Raw genomic sequence first — 26,151 nt, 5'->3', positions numbered from 1 at the left:
TGAATGGCTTTTGAATGTGTAAGATTAAAATATTTTTATGATGATGGTTATTAGGGCAGTTTAAGATGATGTTAGCACTTACTGAAAGAAGTGCTTTTTGGAAAAGAAAAAAAAATGTCTTCTTTGGAATATCAACTTCCTTTGGTACCTCTTTAGAGTAATTTGAGAAAATATCCATCCTTCCTTGCTTAGCCTGTAGCAGCCTCAGAGAATAACGTGATTGCAAATCAAGCATGTCTGTCATTTTTCTTCTTTTACTTAAAAGCACAGCACCACAGCTGTGACTGAGGAAAACGATCCTCTTCGTAGCCATGTCTTCAGAAATGTGTAGATTTGGTTCATTGTGGGAAAAACCTCAACATCCCGATCTGGGGAGGGCCTCTGGAGATGATCTGGTGGACACCCAGAAAGAACATACTTACCATCACTTAAACCTCAACGGCCCCCAATCTGAAAAGGACGTCCTATAGGATGGAGTAAAAAAAAATTCTAGCCCAACTTAATTTTATATGTCTGGAGGCATGTCCTAGGGTTTCCATGTTTTGAGGGTGTAGATTTGGCCCCTCTTCTCAGTCCTGGCTGTGCACAGTTACACTCACCTCAAGGGATCTTCACCCCATTCTTAAGAGGGTTTTCAGGGAAATCATGATTCTTTGGCACTCTCTCTATATATAAATACTGTATATATGGTTCACATACAGACAGTTGTAGAGGAAGATTAGTATCACTCTGGCCAGCTACTGGTTACTACGGTCGGTACTCATCTGCTGTGAGAAAGGGAAGTACAGACGGACACAGGAAACTAAGACAGGCTAAGGACAGAATCCAGGCAGGTGGGAGGCGCGTGTCAGGATGTAACTGCGCTGTTGTTAGGTATATCAATCGCTTCATGCACGCACAAGAGAACCCCCACATTTACCCTGCCGTGGAGGGCCACCATTTCACAAGCAGTCCACTGGAAGTTGCTGTTACATTCCTTGGGTCAGTGTTAGGAAGCAGGAGCACCCAGGAAAAGTCCCAGTAGAAGACATGGTACTGGAAGGGCATGCACAGACTATGACAGCAGGTGGCTGGCTCATTCGGTTTAGTCACATACCTCTTTTCCCTGCCACGATCAGCCGTGATTGAGTGGAACAGTAGAAAAACAGGGAGGAAATTTAAATATGTAATCAGGCGTTAGTCTGGATGATTGGATTTATGGTGTATTATATATTATTAAACTATACTGTCAATTTTCATTTATCGTGGGAACGATCATTTTAAGTGTTTGAGAAATTGCTTTTATGGAAGGCCTTGTTTCCTCTTTTGCTATAGAACTGACTGGAGAGGAAGAGTGAAGATTAGTGCAATTTTCAAAAAGGTTATTTTAAGAGCAATGATTTTAAATCTCAGTTTTGAAACAAGAAGTGATAAAATCGTTTGACCATAATGGAATCTTGGCATTTTTTTTGAAGGGTTGGGTTGTTTAAGTCCTTATAGGTTTGGGATTTAGTTAGCCTTGAAATCCCTTAGTTTATAATGATTATCAAAATGATCATTTTGACAGTGGTTCGTTAAAAAAAAAAAAGAAAAAGTAAGCTGTATCTATTTAGATGTATGTTGGCAAATTGACAGGTTGAACAACACAGAATAATCTGCTTCCATCACTGTGTTTAGCGACCTAGGTCATCCAAGATTAACAAATGAAGACTCTAGTGCAAGCAGAGAGCAAGTTACAGAGATAAATTCAAAAACATGGCCTGTGATCCACACACCAAATAAAATAAATAAAAACAACAGTGGTAGCAACGACGACAACCACAGAAGACCAAAAAGTATTTTGTGTATTCTGGACGATAATCATATGCTGCTTGAATAAATTATCTTTAAAATATACTCACCTCTTTTGCTTGTTGCTAGAAACATCTGAAAACTTAAGCTGAAATGGACAACATGCAACCACTTTTTGCTTGTTTTACCCAATCTTCCAAAGACTTCTCCTTGCAAAGCTTCCCCTTTCCTTCTCTTTGCAAGGCCAGTTAAAAGAAAATGGGTATTAAGGCATGTTGTTTGTGTCGCTGGTAGGATCAGTTCTGCACTTTCCAGCTAAGGGACACCCAAAGAGACATTTTCCCGCCATGCCTGCTCACCTCTGCGTGGTGCTCCTCATTCTGTTGGAGAACCTCAATGACTAGTTCAGCAAGGCGGATTGTGTCTTCAAGCTTTTTGGCAGGAGTGATTAACCGGCCTACATTTTCTGTAGTACAAGAATTTGTGTTAAAATTCAACGAAAGCCTCAGGCTAGTTTCGTGGCCATTAGAACTAGTGGATAAGAAATGTCAAATAGTTAACAATTTTTTTTAAAGTTTCATGCAAATGTTAAGTGCCACGTAATTAGTAGTGAGCAAACCATAAAGCCATTTTGTTATTATCACCATCGTCATTAGAATACATATTAAGAAAAAGCAGTGCTCCAGCTTCAAATTTGCATATTAAGCTATGTTAAGTTTATGACAGCCCATTTCAAATTTAGTGACATTTTGTACACACATTCTTTAAAGACAGCATTAATGTACTATCTTAGGTCACTCTCTAAACTGTGTTCGTGCTACTTGATGTGGGAAGCTTACTCTTGATTGCTATGACATTAGCTTCTTGCATTTGTCCCCGAACATTTGATACTACAGCATTGTTTTTCATTACAGGTCTGTACGTTTAACGGAATTTTTGAACAAACAGAATCAAAGGTCTGCCTGTTTTAAGTTGTCCAGGGAGGAGACTGAAAGTTAAGGGACATTCCTGGGACATTAGGTAGAAGGCAGAACAGAACTGTTAAAAGGGTGTTGGGGGTAGATTACTGGATGAACTGGTGGTAGTTTGTGCCACTTGTTGGTATAATTGATATTTTATCAGGTGGGTGGCAAGAATGTACTCAAAAATGTTTCTTTGTTTTTAGTTTTTATTGTTTTGAAAGCATTGTGTTTTTATCTGACTCAAGAACAAACTGGACCCTGGTTGATGTTGATTCTTTTGTAGAGCTGAATTCATGAATGTTTGGTAAGGTCATTCTGTTACCAAAAATTAAAAACTTTTCTCTGGGGGGGAAACAGTAATATTTAAAATATAAAGGTTTTCTTGGCCAGTGAAATCACTTGAATTTAACCAGTCTGCACTCACAGGGGATCTTATATTTCACGTTGAAATCTTCAAACCTTGAAGCCTCAGAGTCCTTTGGAACACACAGAGTGTAACGGCAATAAGGATCCGTTAGTGTGATTCCCACAGGCAGGTATATATGTGCACAAAAAGACTGCCAAACTTATTTTTATCTTGTCATCTAAAGCAGATATATTTTGGCTTCAGGATTTTTCTAGGTAAAGAAAATTATTCAATACTTCACAGGAAGGTTTTGTTGTTGTTTGTGTTGTTGTTGTTGTCTTGGGGTGGGTGGGGTCTAAACAAAGTCATGGGTGATTGTTAATTTACAAAAGAAATTTAAAAGAGCTGTATAATATTCCTTTGTACATTTTTTAGACAGGTGATGAACATGTCAGATGATTCGTAATTTGGGATTTAATAATGAAAAACAAATTCAGTGAAGCACTATGCAAAAAAGAGTGTCTCAGCCAATGGAAACTAAGAATGATAGATGGGGTTGGGTAAGATAGTCACAGTACTGAAAGTTTCAGTCCAACAAGGTCCGATGACTGGCGTGAAAATGGGCTTTCTGGATTCAGGCCAGTGGATCACTCCGTTGTCTCTACCATGCACAGGTGGAAATGAGGCTGGATGTGGTTAGGGCATGAAGGGGGGAGCGGTGGGAAACAGAAATATACAGATCAGGTGGGGAATGTCCAGCACTCAGAGGAAGGAAATGTGCAGAGTTTAGGGTCAATAGCTCATTGCCTGGTCTAGAGCAATAAATATGTGGAGAGAGAATGAATGACAAGACTGACTTCTACACTTTTGGGGTACTTGGCCCCTGTATAATTTCATAAATGGGCTATCATAATTTCATGAGACTTTCAGGCATTTCTACAAACATACTGTGTATATATGTTTGAGTAATATGTGTAGAATGAGGTATTTGCATTTTGATAGTAAATATGCATAAGCTACTATTTTTTATTAGTTGGTATTCACATTTACACATCAATTTGCAAATTCCTCATCCTATGCTTATTACCCATTCGAAACATACACCCACATACACACATCACACACTTACATACATTTTCTAGTAACCAGACAAGCCTGCACATTAATACAAATCTGCAGGAAATCCCACTTGGGGCACATCTTTGAAATCTCTAGCTTTAAGAATAAAGAACATTGTTCTTTGGGTGAAATACTCACCAAATCTAAGGGAATTCTAGCTGTACATGACCTATAATATAGACATGAAGTAATTCCCACCAATATTTTTATGTATTTTCATTTTAAGACTGTAAATGATTTTCACGTTTGGAGAAATCCAAGATGCTTAAGCTAGGACAACCTGAAGATTTGTTTTAATAAGCAGTACTCTCAGATTGACTACAATGTATACTGATAGATACACATAAAGTGTATATGTGCATGCAGCCATTCTAAGTGTGTGCACATGTACACAGATATGTGTATGCCTGATGTATATATACAAACAGTATGTTTAATAAAACCTTTCACAATTTTACTTGAACATGCAACCATTAAAATAAGCAGGTTAAGGATCCTTTAATCTATGATGCTTGATCTTCCAATTAACCTATGTAGCAGACTTTCATTTACTATTAATTAGCTGCAATACCATTTTCTGTAGATCAAGCCAGTTTATTGAGACACAACACTATTTTCTTCTTTATTTGCATATCTAACTGACTAGCTAAGTGGGAAAAATGGTACTAAAACCAACTTCTCTAGGATGTTGTCTTTAAAGAAAATATTGTGCAAAATCCTCTAGCACGTCCTCCCTCCCCCGCCATCAGAGGTCAAGGAGAAATTTGTGCTTAGACATGATTTTTTTTTTTTTGTCACTTCTGCTGTCTTGAAATGGATTACAACATTCCTATCGCCCAATCTTGTACTAGCTGGAGCACTGAAGAAGGGGAACTAGAACTCCCATATACTTAGTAAACATTTCATACAACAGAATTGAAGCTCATAACATATAAAAAAAAATCGTCATGCAAAATGTTATGCAACAACAATGTTATTTTGTGCTGACATTGAGATTTGAAAATGTTGCATATGTCAGACATAGCTAGACAAAAAAAAATGTGGACATTTGGAAATAAACGCTCTCTTTCGACTGTCTCAAAACCTACAGTGTCAAACTTGAGAGCCTGAGCCTCAGCTTAGTATTCCAAACCGAAACAAAATTTCAAGAAGAAGAATGAACAGAAAAGCAAACTAAGCTAGAAAGCTGCTGAATAAAGTAACGGTAGAAGTTTACAGTACTTGGTTTTGGCCTAGGCATGCCTTTGAGCCTCTGATATAACATGCTGGTCTGCTTTTGGGTGGGTGGAGGAGGCCCAGGAGGTGGCGGGGGAGCTGCTCAGGGAGGTGAGGAGAGACAGTAAAAAAGGAAAGAGACAACGTGACTTTCACAAAGGTGACAAGGAAGATGACAAAGTCTGAAAAGAACAACCCAACAAGCAACAATGAATAAAACACAGGCGGAGAGCTGCTGCTTTCTTGGAGTTACTGCAATATTACAGAGGTATGACATTGTGTGACAAGGGACGGGACTCTTACCAGCGTCGCCTGTACCGCCCTACTGAGACACTCAGAGGCTGAATGCAAACACTGGATGCCTTTCTCCAGATGGATACACATGAATGATGGTGGCAGCATCATTGACAGAAAGAAGATACACTTTTGTTCAATGAAGAACGCCTCTACGTGAATAGCTGCTTCCTCTTTCCAATGAGCAGACTTGATGGATTGGTAGCTGGAAGACCTGGCTTCTCACCCTCAGTATGCTACTTAACTTTCTCATGTAACCTTCCACCTGCTCCTTAAACCTCTCTGTGCTTCACGTTCCTCAGCTATGCAGTGAGAATATTAATATCTTTCTTTATGTACCTTGCAGGGTTGATGATAAGAGCAAATAAAACAATGCATGGACAGATCTCTGTTAAGCCCAAGGTGCCTACAAACGTTTACTGTTCTCGCCTCACTGTGAGAAGGCAGGAATTAATTGCTTTATAAAAGCAGATGAAGGGCCATTATTAGTTCAAGTGAGAGCTAGGGAATATTCTTGCTCCCTTTGTGGAATTTCAACATGTCAAAATCTGTCATTTTGGGGGAAAATGTGTGGTATCTGATTGTTTCCAGCTCATTTAATTATTTTCAATTTGGAATTCTCGTGGCTTTTATATTGTGGGTTGAATCATATATAAAAACTTGCCAGCTTATCAAATATGTTACTCGCTATTCCAAATGTTAGAATACTGTAATCAGCACTTGACCCATCTGTCATGTGGTTTACGATATCAGCACAGCAAACATCCTATAACAATAGCCTCTCCTTCAATACAGACACAGAGCACTAGCAACTTCTACAATTCTCTCTCTTTAATGAGTGTCTCATTAACCTTAGACCTGCTCCTTTTTAATAGTTCCTCATTTATAAAGCAATCTGTACGGTGAGGGGGGACATACTACATTGCCAAGTTTGCTTCTTGGTTTGCTTGAATTTTCAACTGGGAAAATGAATTTTACTGTAGGCTTATAGGAAATGGAATTCTAGCAACATTAATAAAAAATATGAGAAATAAGGCTAAATATAATATTCTGGTGTAACCATCTATTGAAAGCAAAAGTTGATGAGGTCTTTTGCTTGTGGGACCATCTCAGTGTTTTGAATGCAGGACTAAAAAAATATATATATCTACCAGTCTCCTCTTATTTAAATCTTTTGTTTGGAAAAGACTCTGCCTAAGTAAAATTTGGAAAAATCAGGGTTGAATTAAAGCTCTTTAGAGGAAGGCAACTACTGATGCTTTCTTTATAAAAAAAGTACTCCAGATTTTAATATATTTGTTAAAATCTGGTTTCCACCTACAGCTGTACTGAAAGTTAGGTACGCCTCTGGTAGCGCATCCTCAAGGCTCTCTCAGTGAGTGCGTGTTACCTGAGCATACAGTTCTCATGGCAACTTCTTACTTATTCTCACCCAGATAGCTGAGCCTGTGTAGAGAAACCCTGGACCTGGTGGTTTATTAAACAATGGAGTGTTCCCAGGCTGATCCAGAACCCCCCATGAGGCAGCACATACGTATTTCATCTCAGTGGGTCCTGATGAAAATTCGTAAAGGGATTCCCTCTTGCCAACTGCCTGTCCAGAATTCTGACAGTGAGGTTTGCCACCATAGAAAAACAAGCTCCCTATTTTTTTTTTTCCTCGTGGAGCAAAACAAAAACATCATACCTTGGTTTCCAACTTCATTTACCCAATTACCATTGCTCATGTTTACACAATTAAATCTGCTTGGCTTCCAGAGAGAGAGTTAAATGTGACTGTAGAAAAACAAAAAGAGAATTCCTCTGCACGCTCAGCTAAGCCAAGGAAGAGAAGCATCCAGGAGTGAGAGACACTCCAATTAGCCCTTAAATAACCTGACCATCTCTGCTTCCAGCGAGGGAATTGCCAGTCCCTGAAATATCATATGAGAGATGGATATGGTTGATGGAAAGCCCACTTACTACCAAGTTCCAACCTATTGATGTGTTGCTGAAAATGTCAGTGTTAGTATAATGCTATCACTGGAAATAACTAGCCTGTAGCAGTTTGCTACAATTTGGGAGTGGGGGGGGGCGGGGAAAGAGCTAGAGTAGGAATAGAAAGCTAAGTAGTTTGCCATGTATTGCTTTCCAGAGTACCCTGCCTCTCTAAAATGATGGCTCCATGGACCATACATTTAATGCAAGGTTACAGTTCAGCATAATTTCTTCAGTGAGGTTACCCATTATATACACTTAATGCTTTGCATCTTCATTACTCCCTTTCAGAAGATTTCATCTCTAGCACAGTATGAAGTATATGGTAATAAAGATGTGGATGAATCATGGATCGTTTTCTCTACTATTTTCCTGGTAGCCACCTTTGCCTTCCCTATAAGGACATGGCGGCGTGGCCTATCCATTCTATCTCCAAAATGACTCTTGATTTTATCTTCCACTGTATTAGGTCATGTGCCCACACTCTTGTGAGGGGGTAGACATGCAATTTATCTCACCATCTCCACCTCAACTGTTGCTAAAGACTGCCAGTAAGCCTTTAGTCCCTTTCCTCCTCTGAAGTTCATTGTCTATGCAGCAGCCAGAGTGACCTCATAAAGCACACATCTGAGCCTGTCATACCCCTGCTCAGAAGCTTTTATGAGATCCCTTCATAACAAGAGCTACACCTTCATATGCCGTAACAAGAGAGTGCCTTTATAACAAAGGTCCATCTCCTCTGTTGATACCTCTACTTGAGCACATATGGCCTTTAAAAATAGCAAATTATATTCAATGTCAGTCTCTCCCTATGCCCAATGAATTTTGCATTTCTAGGGGCTAAAGCAGTTCCTGGTCCAGGGCAGGTCCCTCAAATACTGGTGGAAGGAAATCCTCAGTGGATTCTACCCAATGCAGTGCTTTCATAGAAATGCAAATATTCTGTAGTTGCAATATGCATATAAACTATATAGTCACTTTATCTGTTACCAAAAGCCCCTTGTTACTTAACAAATATACTAAACTGAATCGTTCAATAGTAAACATTGTAACCTCAACTTCCAAACGAGAGAACAACTTTGGGTATCTTGATACAATTAAAAATGATTTAAGATCATTTAAAATACTTTCTATTTAAATTGTATCAACAAGGAAGAAATAATGCTATTATAATATGTTTCTTCTCCAATTTGGTATTTCTGTACCCTAAATCAGGCTTTGCCCTTAAGACTGAACTGCTGCACCTAAGAAAAATGAACTTAATTTTGGATGGACACAGTAGCGGACATCTGTTATTCATGTATGAATAACAGTAACCTTACTCAGGAGAATTGCCTCTCTATCCCATATGGTTCTGGTGGGAATGTCAAGCAATAACTCCCACAAGAATAAGGACAGTCAAATGAGCCAAGCCAGGCCAACCACAGCACCCCACACAATCATGAGTGATATGACTGGCTCAGGGATTAACATGTGACTCAAGGTGGGCCAATGAGGCCCTTCTTTGGAACATTATACAATTGCCTGGAAAGGAAAATTCTTTTTCCTCTAGGGTCATCCTCTAGGATAAAAGGCTGGTGCCATCTATAGACATGTTGCTCCCAACCCCACTATCATGACTCCCAGCCACATTAAAGAAGCCTGTCAGCAGGCTGAGAGATCAAAACACACTAAAATTCTTTATCCCTGAGTCCAGTTCCTCCAAGCATTTCCTAGCTACATGTGGCAAAAATTCCCTTTTCTTGTTTAAGCTTTCTGAGTTTTTTGTTTTTGTTTTTTTTTGTCACTTGCTACAGCAAGAATCCTGCTTTAATTATTTTATTTAATTATTAATTATTAAATTCCTATGCAGTCTCCAAATAAGCTTTTACACATTGATCACAAGCTCTCTGGGGCAGGATCTTGGAGCATCTGGAAGGACAACCAATAGAGGCAAACACTTCTACAAAGACAAGAATACCCCAGACAGTTCTTCCTGGGGAACAAGCCCTTGACTTCCAGGATATCTCCTCTTGGGAATGCATCAAAGACCCTGGCTTAAGTAAAATCTCCTTGTGCTGCATTCCTGCAGCACCTCACATTGCCTTTTACCATAGTCAGCAGAATGTAATTACTTGTTTTACACTGTGTTCTCTTCCTTATCATAAGCTCCCAGGTAGGGATGATGGCTCCTTTTCCTTATTGCTCTGGTGCCTGGCAGAGCTCCTGGAACTTAGTGGGTATTTAACAAATGTTATGTAGAGCTATATTACAATGTTTTATTTTGAAGTTTATGATAAAAGGATAAATCAACTGCCCCCTGGATTTCACTGACATCCCAACTGTAATCCCTGGATCAGTTGCTTCAGCATCATATGGGAGCTTGTTAGAAATGCAGATTTTCAGGTCCCATCCAAGACCTACCAAATCAGAATCTATGTTTTTAACAAGATCTTCAGGGATCTGTATGAACACTGAAGTATGAGAAGCACTGTTTCATATTCTATTTCCAAAATCAAATAATATGTCTACACTACACATCTGGATTTAGAAGTTTCTTTTTAAATAAAATAAAAATAAATAAAAAAATATATATATATTAGCTATATACTCTACAACTGTCCACCCCAATTTACACAGGTGACCCCAGCTGTGCCCTGCCCCCTCCTTCAGTTGGCTTTGCACACCCATCTGCGTGTTTGTGTTTTGTTCCCTCTAAGGAATATAATGAGTATTTACTATGTGCCAGGTAGTATGCTAAAAGCTTTATTTGGAATATGTGTTTTGATCTTGCCAGCAACCCGTTGGGGGAGGACCCATTATCAGCCCCTCTTACAGAAATTAAAAATGAGGCTTAAAGTAGTTAAAAAAATTCACTGGAACCAAAAGTGATTTAAATTTTTGGTGTAACTAATCCTGAGTGCTCAGGCTGGTTCTGAAGCAGTGTTTTCTTGGAGCTGTACATAAAACATGCTAACATGTGAATACTGGACATCATCAGCTGTCATATTGAAAACTCATGCCAGTTAATGGCTTGTGGGTGGGGCCATAATCTGGTGGCTGAAAGATAAGGCAGGGTGTGGGGTGGGGGCTCCTGAATATGTGTAGGACCTTGGACCTATAGGAAGTTTGACTTGGAGATAGGAAAAGATACAAAGTGTTGACTGCAGAATCTGCTTGGCAGTCCGTTGGATGCATTTGACCTGCTCTAGCAAGTTTCTGTCAGTTGTAGAGAAAAACAAATTCTCAGTTCTTTGGCAATCTTAGAGAATCTCAACGGCTCAGGAAGACTTCCCACTGAAAGGATTTTGACAACGATCTGGTCCCAGAAAGGACTGCTGTATTTTTGTTTGTTTTTTGTGGTCTTCCTAGATCAAAAGTTGTAGATACTTTGGAACTTGGTCACAGAATGAATGGATATCGTCCAAGTTGGAAAGGCTGCACAGTGGAAAGAAACAAAAAGGGATGGTGTTTGAATTTAGAAAGATCTGGGTTCAAATCCTTCTTGAGAAAGTCACTTATCCTCTCTGCATTTGTAAAAGGGGCAATAATGAAGCCTTATTTATAGGACTAAGGTACAAACTGAATTAGATCCTCCATGTAAAGTCCTTAGCATAGTGCTTGGGCCCATACATGGGCTGGATATCTATCTATCTATCTATCTATCTATCTATCTATCTATCTATCTAATCATATAAATCCTTGGCATATTTAAAGGAAAAATTGTTTTATTTCAAGTTCCAGTAGAACCCTTATGATGCTCAGAAAATTATGCAAGTATTTAGCCAAGAATTGAGGCAAAACAGCAATAGTAGTGTAGACTTTCTCAGAGCTTACTGGGTTCAGAATGTGTGACAGTTTAAACGAAGTGTATTTAAAATGATAGAATTCATTTGCAGGAGTCACAGCTTTTCTTTCATAGAGTAGGAGCCTTTTACTTTTTTTTTTTTTTTAGGATACTGATTAAACAGAACATTTAATTTCTAATAATGCTATCAGACAGAAAGCATAAGTCCACCAAAATGCCATATGCAGAGTCCCATAGCTTCTTGAAGCACAGCCTGACTAAAGAACTCTACAACTGTCCACCCCAATTTACACAGGTGACCCCAGCTGTGCCCTGCCCCCTCCTTCAGTTGGCTTTGCACACCCATCTGCGTGTTTGTGTTTTGTTCCCTCTAAGGAAATTGAAGAGGGAGGGGGCGGGTAAGAAAAAAGATTTAGAGGTCAATAAAGAAGCAATTATGATGATGATTGTGATTTAGGTCTGCTTTGCCTAGAAGAGGCCCAGGACATACCAAGCTTTAAACCCATCTCTTCTTTGACCTTAACTTTTTAGGTCTAGTTTTACTCTCTTTCTGCTACCCAGTCCTTTCTGTCCGTCATGGTATGGACAGTATGATTTTTCTGGAATGCAAATTACCAACCTACTCCCTTGCTTAAAAAGCCTTCACTTTTGGAATTGAGACCTGTGGAGTTTTTCCCTTGAAAAATCCATATGCATGCAAATGTTGGCATAGATTCCAGGTTAAGAACCTCTGGCCCATGAGATACAGTCTGAAGCCTATTATTAAGGCACATATGAGATCTTGCCTCCTGCACACATTGCCATCATCAGCACCCATTACTGCCATCGCTGCACCTTGCCTTGCAATCACACTGAATTACAGAGTATTTAAGAGTGTGCCTCCATCTGGGCTCAGATGCTGGCTATACCACTTACTCTTCTAGGAGTGTGTTATTTAACCTGTGCTTCAGATGGTTCATCTCTAAAATGGGAATAATAGTAGTATCTACCTCATAAGGGGTTTTGAGAATTAAATGAATTAATACACTTAAATCACTTATAGTCCTACCTGGCACATAATACACATTGAATAAGAATTAGCTATTTTTTTTTTTAAAGAATTAGCTATTTTTATTAGCTATACAGTTTTATGCATTTTCACATATTCTATCTAGGATGCCTTTCCACTTTCCAAACCCAGCTCTCTTTCACTGATTCCGATTTATCTTTCAAGATGCATACAAGCTCACCACCCCTGTGAAAACTTCCATGGTTTTTTTTTTTTTTAAAGATTTTATTTATTTATTTGACAGAGATAGAGACAGCCAGCAAGAGAGGGAACACACGCAGGGGGAGTGGGAGAGGAAGAAGCAGGCTCATAGCGGAGGAGCCTGATGTGGGGCTCGATCCCATAACGCCTGGATCACGCCCTGAGCCGAAGGCAGACACTTAACCGCTGTGCCACCCAGGTGCCCCCATGGTTTTCTGATAATACACTCTTACACATCACTCTATCAATTGGTGTTACTGTGTACCGAATTTGTAATTTACACTTAGACACCCATTTGCATATATGCTCCATAAGGTTAACAGCTACTTCGCTCTTGTTTACTAGTCCCTGGTTTTCACAACTATACCTGGCATATGGTAGGCTCCCAGTAAGCACTTGTCTAATGAATGAATAAATAAATGAATGAATGAATGGATGGATGGATGAATGAATACCTTCTCTTTCAGGGAGAGAAAGGCTCACGTGTTTAGAACATAGGTTTGTGAGTCTTCAAATACCTCTTGCTAGAGCTTGGTTCTTGGCATGTGCACATAACTGCTTTCTGAATTGATCCGAAATGCATTCAACTTTGATTAAATGAAATACGTTTAATTATCTTTTGAGGATTTTTTAGACTTAAAAACAATGATCAAAAGTATGTATTTATTAAAGTTTTAAGTTAAAGCTTTCCTCAAAATATGCTCAGAAGTTTGGGGACCAAACAAGAAGAAAATTTCCAAAACCAGAGAACTCTCTAAGATATTTCCTCTCATGAAACTTCCAGCAACAGCCCGTGTTCAGCCACCCTCTGCGTGAATCCTGTCTCATCACACGATACGTACAAGAACAACATGGACATAACTTCTCTCTGTCGTGGCTGATAAACATTCATCAAAGAACACAAACTTCTCAATAGGGCAAAAAACAGAAAAAAGAAATGAAAAACAAAGAGGAAGAGTGGTTCGGTTCAGTAACTTTTTTTTTTTTTTAAGCACATGAGGCCAAATCACTGAATCCTGAAACCAAAGATGAAATGAAGCTCCGCAGCTAACCAGAGTTCTGTTCCTTCAAAGCTTATGCCTTTACAGAAATTCTGCTCTATAGAGGTCACCATCTAATGGGCAAGAGATATAGTTAGACAGCACAAATTAACTCCTTAAGTATCATTGCAACTCCCCATCAGTCTTTGGGAGTCCATACATTAAGGAGCTCTTAAAAAACAAAACAAAAACAGAAACTCAATATAACTCAACAATCCTGATAGTTTATAATGCATATACAGTTGGTTCACCTGCATCCTTTTGATTCTCTATTTGAAAGAGAGAGCACAACAAGGAGAGAAGAGAGAGAGAAACAAGAACACATATGCAGGATTAATGAGCAAATGGACCAAAATGCCCCCCACTTATGTGTGATACATGATATTGGAAGGAAAAGGTTGCCCTTGGGTTCCCACCGCCCCGAAGTGTGGGGGCCAGCAAAAAAAGGCTCCTTCACAGAGGTGGTAAATGCTGCACAAATAGAAAATTAGTAAAATTAAGTTTAATGTGAAATCAAGCTATGAAACATACACGAACTTTCCAAGTGACAATTAAGTCATATGTTCTAGCCAGAGCTTAGAGGACAAGGACAAGTCAAAATCTCCAGAGAGAACAAGGAAAAGCTTCCCAGCTTGAAAGAGAACAGACAGGAGGCATATAAGATCTAATTTTTACAGAGAATGGACCACCTTGTGTGATCTTATACCCAAAATAGTTTGACATCTTAAACATGGAAAAGAAGGCATGATTTTGCCCCAACTGTCCTTTATCTGACACCTAACGCATTGCTCCCGGCCTAGCGGCTACCTTTTGATTGTGTACCAGTGACAAGCACTTTACAAATTGGGGTTACACACAAGCAAAGTAAAAATGCATTCAGGTCACAGACAGAGAATAACTGAAAAACTTACGGACAAATCTGAGTTTATCACAAACAAATGGCTTAATTGTCTAACCTGTTTTAGGCTGATAAAAAGTGACTGGACTTCTCACACTGGGTTTCACAGACAGAATCAACAGACAAGCCAATGCTAAAAAACTTGAAGCAAGGAGAGTGAGTTGGTTTGGATCTGGATTTTCTTGAAATAATGAAAACAGAAAGAGTGAAGACAGCATGGCGAGGAGGTGGTAGGTACTCACGAATGGTTAAATCCATCACTTGGGAGGCCAAGCAGAAGACAGGATGCTCATACATTTCTCTCTTTTTCCCTATAAAAGAGGATTTGGGCATGCAAGAGGCTTAGGTCAGAGGTAAAGAGGTTAAAGGTCATAGGTTAGAGGAATACGTTACATTAGCTCAAAGGAAAATAGCCACAGAGTATTTTGGGATAAACACAGGATAAAAGAAAAAGGAGTTTCAAAATTGGAGATCTACTGGATTAACCATTCAGCATGCCGTGAGTCACGAGAGAGATTGTGACCATGATTTTACACGTCTCTTTAGAATTGTTTGCAAGAGTACAATGACCAAAAACATCATGAGTAAAGGGAAACAGAATTTCATTGATTTAAGGCTCCAAGATACTAAGGATTTCAGACTTTAGTATCTAAGGCTCTTGAGGTATTTCTTCATAAACATAGTCTCCAGCAATATCACTACAACTTCTTTCCAAAATTCTCAGGGGACTAAGCTGTTAGTGCTCACAGAGGGGCTCAAATGTAAAAATGTAAGATTTCTTTTCTGAGCATAGGATCGGAACCTTGTAAAAGAAAGTTGTTTGGTAGTAATATCTTCAAAGCTGCGATGTCTCAGCCTACGGTGGACTATGTTCATGAAAGAAAACCTGATACATGCAGCCAGAGGATGTTGGGTTGTCTGAATTAACAATCCCAGCATGCTTTGAAATTGGTGTCACAGCCACTTTTGCGGAGGTAACATCAAAAAGTGGCTGAGCCAATCACGGACAAGGAAGGAGAGAAGCGGAAGAGAGCAGGTAGTGTGGAATGAGGTACTTCTCTGAAAAGAGAGTTGGAAAAAAAAAGATTGGTTTCTTCAAAGAATCCCCAGACCTAAAAGTCACAGTGCAAAAGATAATTAACACAACCAAGAAGAATTGAGGCACAAAAGGAAATTACAGATCAGCTGATCTACTTTGGAAATGAATGCATTTTTACTTACAGATCTTAAAGTTTGTTTTTGGATATATTTATCTGAAAGAAGAGAGCAGATCTTACCAAAAGACTAGTAATAGCTAGACCAAGGCCTACGAGGCAGCAGCCATGGCAACCGAATGTTTCTTGATTCCATCCCATCTCTGGCCTTGCCTAGAATTATTAGGTACCTGATTGACTTTACCAAATACAACCAATCATTATGTCCTGGGAAGGTAAATGCTAGAACAATTATTTGCTAACACAGCCCTTTAATGATCTTCTTGTTCCTCTATTTTTGTCACTCATTACCAAGTCAAGAGTAGATAAACATCCTTTTAGTGCCCAATTCTTAAGTGTTTCTCCCTGGGTGCATAGCAATGAATTCATTACCACTGGTACACAATTTGCATTGTCAGACAGACAAAATTGAGAGAGGGAGGACATGTAATGTACAGAACACTGCGATTTGACATGATCTTAACCTAATTCTCTAAGGAAACAAGGACTTCGGCAGGGTAAGTGATAGGGTTTTGGTGGTTGGTTAGACCCCTTTTTTTTTTTTTTCCAGTAAAGTCCTGAAGGCAGACAATGGGCATTTGCTGGTTTTAGTCAGGTGTTTCACATGTGAGAGAACATCAGATTCCAGAATGCGGACACATTGAGTTTTGCACACAGAACTTCCACATTTATACACTTACACCACTGGTCAAGTTGGGTGTGGTTTTCAAATCACCCTATAGCAGCCAACAGGGTAACAATGAAAAGTGATTAATACCTTTGCAAATGAATAGGTCCCAAAGAACCATATCTTCTCAAGTAGAGTTTACTCAAAGTGCCTTTTGGGTGATTACTTGGTCATCAGTGCCTGCTTCCCTAAAACTTGAGAGGGCAGTGGTAACAACCATCCTAGGTCTGGAGCAACAAGAATGAATGAGATCTAAAGCAAACCAGGAGCCATCAGAGACAGCTGGACACTAACCTGCCATCAAGTTTGAAATGTTACCAAAAGACAAGATACTTTCAAGGGGCAAGAAAGAGTTAAGCAAAATCTTGATGTTGTTTCGTTCCATGCTTGTCTACCTCCAATGCTATCAACAGTGGACAACAACGTGCTTTGTTTTCCTCTATTTAAAGAAGGTAACAATCCTACAGAACTTCTTCATAGGAAAACATTAGTCACGGAGCAAACTTAGTGCCAACAAAGACTCTCAGAAGGACCTAAGTTATCTGATCACATCCTATATTCAGTATTCTTCCCCTACAAAGACTGTTCTTTGAGCCCCTGTTCTTAATTCATTTATTTGGCCACAGTCAAGGAAGCATTCACATTTCCAGTGCTTTCAAGTTTCAATTTAACATACTCAGATGGACCACTGTTTCCTGGTGCCCGTTAGAAAAGACAGACTCTTCTTCCCCAGGGAGGCATACCAAGATTTAAATAAAAAATTGGGGGCAGAAGGGAGCCTTACCTTCGATTTTAGCATATTCTGATAGCCGGGAATAGTTGACTAAAGCAGCCTGCTCTAGACATTTCCGGATGACTGTTTTTACCTCCTCTTGTGGTACCGGCGTCACGATATCTTTCATCAAAACCTGTTGGTAGAAAAAAAAAGATTATTAAGATGGTTCAACCAAATGTGTTACTCATTTATATTTCTTAAAGAGCTCGAGTTTAAAATGAGTTGTGAATACCTCCTTGTGACTTAATATTGATTGAGAGCCATTGTTAAAGAGAAAACACAGAACCGTAATGCACAGTTAGGATGGCAAAGCCCATCTATGAATCGGGGAAGGGCCAGGAACATATCTTCAATATATGCTAACTATTTGGGAGTCTGCAGATAAAATATCTAGAATTTTGGCAGGTTCCTCACATTTATTCTGGTATTTGATGAATGGTAAACAAAGCCTTGAAAAATGACAAACTAGGTCATTCAACTACAGTATTTCATTACAATTATATTCATGTCTGTATCTATGTAATCCGTCTTCCACCTTCATTCTTACCCTTTCCAAGAGTGATAGAGTAGCTTTTAAAGCACCTTCAGGTCGACCAAATGGAAAGCAATACCTAAAAAAGAGAAAATTCTTCAGGTTGCCCAAATGTATTACATTTTAGCATGAAATATGCTGCAATTTGATTCCTATAGCAACTCTTTCTGAGGAACAGAAAATGCTTTTTATTTTGTCACGTTGTGTTATGTTAATCTGAATTCACACCATATATGTGTGTATATAATGTATATATGTGTATGTGTGAATAATGACTAAAGAGAGACTCTGCAAATGTCTGCAGCAGAAAAGAATATTTAGAGTGATGACATAAGGCTCTGTTTAGATTTCTATTGTGAAGGAAAACCATTTGTTAGCTCACGTGTGACCTTCTATATGATTATAGATACCAGCATTAAAAAAATATTAGTTGAAACAGGCTGAAATCCAAACACACTTACTCAAGTCTCCAAAGAATTACTACAGGAAATGAAGGAGTGTATTTTGAGCAAATTCATGCTTTTGCTAAGTGTCCTTCCTTGACTGTGGTTTTTAATTGTTATTGGATCTTTTGTTATTGGCAATACTTCTTGCATATAGTGTGTAATCAATAAAAATTTGTCCAGAAGGATTTTGGTGGCGCAGATGGAACTATGTCATGGACTCCTAAGAGTTCCATTGACTATTTCAGGCTGTCGCAGACCCTTCCAGACACTGTTCCTCGTGGTACAAAGGGACCAGCAGAGGCTACTTAAATGCAGACTAAGACCTATGCAGGTGTCCAGTGGGTGATCTGGTGCAAGTCCTTAACTCTCTCAGCCTCGGTTTAATTTATATTTACTGGGGATTATAATAATGACCTTACCAAATTGTTCTGGGAATAAAAAACTGAGTTAATGCTTAACTAGCCTCTAATCTTATATCTTGACCCACAGGAAGTGTTTAATAAAAAGGAACTATTTATTACGTTATTACAAATGTTTCTACTATTTTGGAGTTACTATTTCAGGATCTCTAGTCCAGAACCAGCATTACAAATGTCTGATTTGCTACCAGGGAGAAGTGGGCTACATGGTGCAAGGCCTTGGACCTGTTCACTGTCTTCTGTGAGTGGGGAAGAGTCAACCTGCCAAGTCTGATCTAAGTTTCTCTTTTTCCCTGCATAGACAGCTCGTCCTATTTCTAAGGTAAGGGAGAAAGTGGAGACTCTTGTCCACTGCCTTCCTTCCCTGTTCATGTGATCTGATTCCCAGGATTTTTCACTGATCTAGGAACCTTGAAGAAACTTCACCTTCAACTTCGTAATAGATTTTTTAAAAAGAACAGATTGATAACCAGGGTCAGCTTGCACAAGAAGGGCTCTGTCCCTTCAGTGGGAATAAAATGCACTTAAGATTGCAAAGTTTTCTGGCTATCGTGGAACCCTGTCTTACTGGTTTTCGCTTCCATTTAGTCATTTCTAAATCTCCAATGTGTCTCCTGATAGATTAATAGTTTTAGAAAATCAAGCCCTTTATTTGCCCCTCTCCAGTCTCACCCTCCTAATAAACCCCTCAACCCCAGATACTCACCTAAAATGTGTAATCTGATTTTCCAGCAGAACTCGGAGTCTCTCTTTGATTTCTTCGAAACGTTCCTTCTCTTCAACAGTCACAGTTCCGATTCCATCAGGCCTGAAAGAAGACATGTCATGAAGTGACGGGAACCTCATACGCTGACACCATGAAATCAAATCTCTAGCAGGAGGAAACTGTCCATTTTAGAAGAACAACTACAATGATCGATGTGACCTTAGGAGAAGTCCTGCTTTTCAGTGCTGGCTACTAAGGGGCATGGGGGATATTGGGAGTTATCGTCTGGAGACATTTGTAGAACTGTCGCTCACTTATTGTGAAATGGTAAAATGTACCAACCGGTGGCTGTAAGGCCCAGTTTCTAGACCTTTTGTTTGGCTCACAGCTTCTTAAGATTTTGAACTCTTTGCCTGCACTTTCAAGTCAGGAAAATTTTATAACGCAATTCTTTTGAAAATTCGGAACACTGGCATTAATTGGTAAGTGCCAAGTAACAACTTCTTCCTTAGCTGGGGCAGGCACTCACCTGTCCACATCTCTAATTTGTAGTACCTATCTCTCTTGTAGGCACTTAGGCTTGGGATCTCTGAATGATGCACACAAACTTCTATGAAAACCAGGTGCCTTGTAAATATCTTTCTCAGTGTTCAATGTTCTTAAGTGACTCAATTTCCAGCTTACAATTATAGATGTTCAGATTAATTTAAGCACTCATGTATTAACTGAAGAAACAAATTACAAAACATCATGAAAAGTAAAAGACATTGATGAAAGAAATTAAAGAAAACACAAATCAGTGGAAAGATATCCTGTATTCATGGATTGGAAGAATACTGTTAAAATGTCCATACTACTACAAGCCATTTATAGATTCAATGCAATCCCTATCAAAATTCCAATGGCAATTTTTACAGAAATAGAAAAAACAATCCTAAAATTTATATGGAATCACAAAAGACCTAAATAGACAAAGCAATCCTGATAAAGAACAAAGTGGGAGACATCACCATTCCTGATTTCAAACTTTATTACAGAGCTACAGTAATCAAAACTCTATGGTACTGGCATGAAAACAGACACACAGACCAAGAGAACAGAACTGAGAGCCCAGAAATAAACCCTTGCATATATGGTCAACAAATATTTTTGACAGGGGAACCAAAGATACACAAATGGGGAAAAATAGTCTCTTCAATAAATGGTGTTGGGGAAAACGGGATATTCATATGCAAAAGAATAAAACTGGACTCCTATCTTACATGGCTCCCAAAAATGAGCTCAAAATGGATTAAAGGTTTAACTATAAGACCGGAAACTGTAAAAATCCTAGAAGAAAACATAGGGAAAAAGAGCTCTTTGACATTGGCCTTGGCAACGATTTTTTAATATAACACTAAAAGTACAAGCAACAAAAGAAAAACAGACAAGTGGGACTACATCAAACTACAAAGCTTCTGCACATCAAAATGAAAAGGCAACCTATGAAATGGGAGAATATATTTGCAAACCATTTCTCTGATAATAGATAATAGAAATACAGAAGTTATAAAACTCCATAGCAAAACCCCAAATAATTCAATTAAAAATGGGCGGGGGACTTGAACAGACATTTTTCCGAAGAAGACCCACGGATGGCCAAAAGATACATAAAAACAACAGTAAGCATCAGGGCAATGCAAATCAAAACCACAATGAGATATCACCTCACATCAGTCAGAATGCCTAGTATCCAAAAGACAACAAATGTTGGTGACGATGTGGAGAAAAGGGAACCCTTGTGCACTGTTGGTGAGAATGCAAACTGATGCAGCCACTGTAGAAAGCAGTATGGAGGGTCCTCGAACAGTTAAAAATAGAACTGTCACATGATCTAGTAATTCCACATCTGCGTATACATCTGAAGGAAAGGAAAGCACGGTTTTGAAGATATATCTGCACCCCTGTGTTCATTGCAGCATTATTTACAACAGCCATTATTTACAACAGCCAAGAGATGGAAAAAACCTAAGTATCTAAGTGAATGCATAAATAAATAAATAAATAAATAAATAAAGATAGATAGATAAAGAGATAGATAGGTAGATAGATAGATGGCATAAAAGGAAGGAAACCCTGCTTGTGACAACATGGATGGAACCTGAGTGCATTATGCTATGGGAAATAAGTCAGACAGAGAAAGACAAATCCTCTGTGTTCTCACTTACATGTTGAATCTGAAAAAGTCACACTCATAAGAATAGAGACTGGAATGGTAGTTGCCAGGGCCTGAGGGGTGGGGGAAACAGGAAGCTGTTGACTGAAGGGTATAAACTCCCAGCTATAAGATGAGTAATGTACAGCATGATGACTACAATGAACGGTACTGTATTTATATACTTGAAAGCTGTTAAGAGAGAATCTTAAATGTTATCACCCACACAAAAAAAATGGTAATTATGTGAGGGGATGTAGGTGTTAATTAACCTTGTCATACTAATCATTTCACAATATATATGTGTATTGAATCATCACATGCTATACCTTAAACTGATACGTGGTATATGTTAATACCTCAACAGAGCTAGAAAGGAAGAGAACAAACTACATATGATGCTTTCAATGCTAGTAACCATTGCTCATTTTAATAAAAAGAAGGACCCTAGCAAAAATTAGTGAATTTCAGTTTAATCACCGTATTCTCATATTTCTAAATCACCATTAGGTTCACACACATTTTTCCTATTTGCTTTGGACCATTCAAGTTGAAAATACAAAGGGAAGCTGCATATTTATAGCCCAAATTTATCTGTGCCAAATTAGACGTAGGATAATCTGACCCATTCAAAGACTTCAGCTTCCCAGATCCCGTAGTGACTTGTTTTGACTACTGGCTGAGCCAGTTTGCAGATTGGTGTGTCACCATGAAACTTCTATTGGAACATTCTTCAGTTTGCAAATGCAAGTCATCTTGAGACCAAACAAATGGTCCTATTTATAGGGCTTCTCAAGGATCCAGCATAAGTTGGGAAAATCCTGTATACTAGACCAGTCTGACTGCACAAAAGACTTGGCAAATGACAGCAATGCACCTCCTGTTAGGGGTTAATTGGTCAGCTTCCCTTCTTTTTAAATACTAAAAATGCCCTACTTGGGGGAAAAAAACAAACAAACAAGAAAACTTCCCCTCCCCCACATTATAAAATACACCCTGAACAGTAAAATTCTATAACATCCATTCCTTCACAATCCCCTGAACTTAAAGGAAGAAAGAAGGCCAAACAGAAAACATCAGGTAGGCTGTTGGAATCCATGAATATGCCCTTATTTTCATATTTTATGGAAAAATCTTAAATGTTAATATACAAAGTTTATTTAACAACATTTTTTTTTCTTTTTACCATGAAATGTCCATGAATCTGTATTTAAATCTCAGGATGAATTCACTGGCCTCCACAAGATACACGTGACAGTTTTTTATGGTAACTTCTCATGTTTCTATTATAATCTACAACTCTCTTTAGGTGTGGTTTTTAGATTTAGATTTTGTTTACACAAAATATAGCTCACTAATGCACTGAACACATTTATACAACTGATGTGTGCATGTACACACTTGATTTGGGAAAATGGAAGCCATTATAAGCATTTTGTTTCTTAGCAGGGAATTAGCCCAGAGAAAAATGCTATTAAATATAATTTACAAATCAGGGGCACCTGGGTGGTGCAGTTGATTGAGTGACTGGCTCTTTGATTTTGGCTCAGGTCATGGTCTCAGGGTCCTGGGATTGAGCCCTGAGTCATTGGGCTTCATGCTCAGTGAGGAGTCTGCTTGAGATTCTCTCTCTCTCCCTCTCCTGTTGTCTCTCCCCCTGCTAGCATGGGCACCTGCTCTCTCTCTCAAAAAATAAATAAGTAAATACATAAATATAATCTTTTAAAATATAATTTACAAATCAGAGAGGGGTTTCCATGACAGGAAAAAGCATGGAAACCTGGGTGGCTCAATCATTAAGCGTCTGCCTTCGGCTCAGGGCATGATCCTGGAGTTCTGGGATCAAGCCCCACGTCAGGCTCTTCCGCTGGGAGCCTGCTTCTTCCTCTCCCACTCTCCCTGCTTGTGTTCCCTCTCTCACTGGCTGTCTCTCTCTCTGTCAAAAAAAATAAATAAAATCTTAAAAAAAAAAAAAAAAGCATGGAAACCATTTCACATGGGCAGCCCAGAGATGTGTGTGACTATAATTAAGAGATAAACATCCCTGAGGAAAACCATCCATTCTTCACTCAACAAGCCGGCTAAGGCAATTATTAGGCAATTAGAAAGTAACTTTTAGATTTGTGTTTGAGATGATAAAAACTAAGCATTTAATGTGTGCCTGGCCTGTTAATCCTCACCTCAAAGGGTATTATTACAAACATGAAATTTGATTATGTTTCTTTCCCTTTTGTTCTGATGATTCACATCTGTGGTTATTTAAGGTAGCAGCCACTTCCACTTCCCCGACAATCTCTCCTTCGACTCCTTTCTGAGCACTATTAATCTCACTATTCAAAAAAGGTAAATGACTAAAAATTATTGTTGTAGTCTTTGCTTAAATTTGCTTCTTGGGATGCCTGGGTGGCTCAGTCGTTAAATGCCTGCCTTCGGCTCAGGGCATGATCCCGGAGTCCTGGGATCGAGACCCACATCAGGATCCTCCGCTGGGAGCCTGCCTCTTCCTCTTCCACTCCCCCTGCTTGTGTTCCCTCTCTCGCTGGCTGTCTCTGTCAAATAAATAAATAAAATCTTTAAAAAAATTTGTTTGCTTCTTAATTGCCTATATCAGTGTGAATGGTTTTCTCTTAAAATAAATGAAACAAACTAACTTTATGTCTGGAAGGTAAGTAATACAGAATTCACCAAGAAAAATAGGTGATTAAAAAAGTCACGATCTTGACACTGACTGCAAATTTGTTTGCAGCTGCCAGAATTGCGCTGAAATGATACAGGGGATAGAGAATGTTATTTTACAAATTGAAGAAGAGACATGCAGGAATAATAGAATTTGTCAAAGATCACAGGTTGGAACTATATCAGTTGAAAACTAAAAATATCCTTTTTTGGGGTTTAGTTTCACACAATTATTTTTGAAAATTCTATCAAATATCAATTTCTCTTCTGTTGACCCCTATAATTTGTCAATGTTAATTATACGGGCTTAGATTTCTATAGAGCTGCTAATTAAAAATCCTGGCTCAATATTTTGGGGAACCTGTTCTCACAGAAGCAATGAAATACTTTTCCTAGAGAGGTAACCCTCAAACATGAGCATGCCTCAGAATTACCTGGAGCATGGGGCTGAGAATTTGCTTTTCTTTTTCCTTTTTCTTTCTTTTTTTTTTTTTTTAATATTTATTTATTTGAGAGAGAGAGCGAGCAAGCACAAGAGCCTGGGAGACGGGGCAGAGGGAGAGGAGAGAGAGAATCTTAAGCAGACTCCCTAGCTACTGCAGAGCCAACCATGGGATCACAACTCAAGCCGAAATCAAGAGTTGGCCGTCCAACCAACTGAGCCACCCAGGTACCCTGAGAATCTGCAAGTTCTCTAATGCTGCCGGTTCAGGGACCACACCTTGAGAACCTCTGCTTTCGAGCAAGAAAATATTTGGTGGGTGGCTCTTTTATTAGTGGCTAAAAGGGTATGTCTGATTCAAGGTTACCAATTTCCCTTGGACTGGAGTGAGTTTAGAAGCAGAGATCTCCAAGCATAACAGTCCACTTACAAAGTCACAATTCCTTCCAGAAGTGGTGTTTGCACGGTTTCAAGGTGTCATCCCAAGCAATGCTGGTTGTAAAATAAGTAGAGAAACTGTATTGGTGTCTCTCAGAAGCCGTGCTTTTGTGTTTTTTGTTTTGTTTTGTTTTTCTTTCTGGAAACATTTGGAGGTGATTCTATAATTGTCATAAAACTGGCTCAGCATCTTGTTCCTTTCTCCATACTTTTAACACTTAAGGAGTCACAAAGAATGAGAGAAGAGGGATAAAGTTGGATTTTAAATTCCTAGCTAGTAAATCGCAGGCTGAGATGCATCTTTCCTTAGAACACGTGTTTAGAAGCCCCGAATCCCTCATCCTCCTGTGTCCTGAATGGTGCATTTTCTGCCCTCTTGTTTTTTTTTGCTTCTTAGCATCCACTGTCACCTTTTAACAACACCTGAATGTCCTTTGGAAGAATGACCTTGGCCTCACTGCGGGTACTCTTCAGGGGAAGGGTAAATTGGGATCCTGTTTTCCTGCTGTTTATACTAAGGGCCTTCCCACAAGCCAATTCCTGCCTTTCGTGGCCACTGTGCATCTAAGCTGGACTATGACCTAAGCTCAGCCAACTGGACACGCTTTTCTGGAACCTTTACATTGAGTAAATAATGCATAGATAGAAGAAACAGCTGTGATTTGCGCACCCTAGCAGCTGTGCCCTGACCAAACAGACTGTCCTCACAGGTCGGTAGTTCTTAATTTTTGGCTGTACTCAAATCTGTACATATGAAAGCTTTGGGAGGTCTCATCCTCAAGCTATTGATTCAATTCCTATGCAGTGGGCCTAGAGATTTGTTGCTTTTAAAGCTCCCCAGGTTATTATAACATGTCGTTAAGGGTTGCTTCTGTCCTGTTTCCTACTTTTCTGTAGCTGCCTTGATTCCAGTTTTCCCCTCCCTTTCTCTGAGGCTCCCATCATCATTCCCCAAAAAACTTAGATGACAGATGATTCAGATTTA

The 26,151-nt window shown here is 39.1% G+C and overlaps 1 protein-coding gene across 1 annotated transcript in view; it reads right to left on the bottom strand.

Annotated features, from left to right (window-relative positions):
• CADPS (calcium dependent secretion activator) overlaps positions 1-26,151 on the bottom strand; it is a 799,713-nt gene that overhangs the window by 98,127 nt on the left and 675,435 nt on the right. Inside the window, exons 23-28 of the mRNA XM_087866885.1 lie at positions 19,417-19,518; positions 17,861-17,924; positions 17,323-17,446; positions 14,900-14,968; positions 5,419-5,511; positions 2,130-2,236 (exon numbers count right to left, since the gene is read on the bottom strand). Of these exons, the coding sequence (XP_087723011.1) occupies positions 2,130-2,236; positions 5,419-5,511; positions 14,900-14,968; positions 17,323-17,446; positions 17,861-17,924; positions 19,417-19,518 (559 nt within the window). The remainder of the gene's footprint in view (positions 1-2,129; positions 2,237-5,418; positions 5,512-14,899; positions 14,969-17,322; positions 17,447-17,860; positions 17,925-19,416; positions 19,519-26,151) is intronic.

Source organism: Ursus americanus, chromosome 14 (assembly GCF_024610735.1).
Source record: "Ursus americanus isolate L20-20 chromosome 14, mUrsAme1.1.p, whole genome shotgun sequence".
In the NCBI taxonomy this organism is placed as follows: Eukaryota; Metazoa; Chordata; class Mammalia; order Carnivora; family Ursidae; genus Ursus; species Ursus americanus.
Note: the sequence above shows the minus strand (reverse complement) of the source record. Positions and strands in the feature narration are given on the sequence as shown.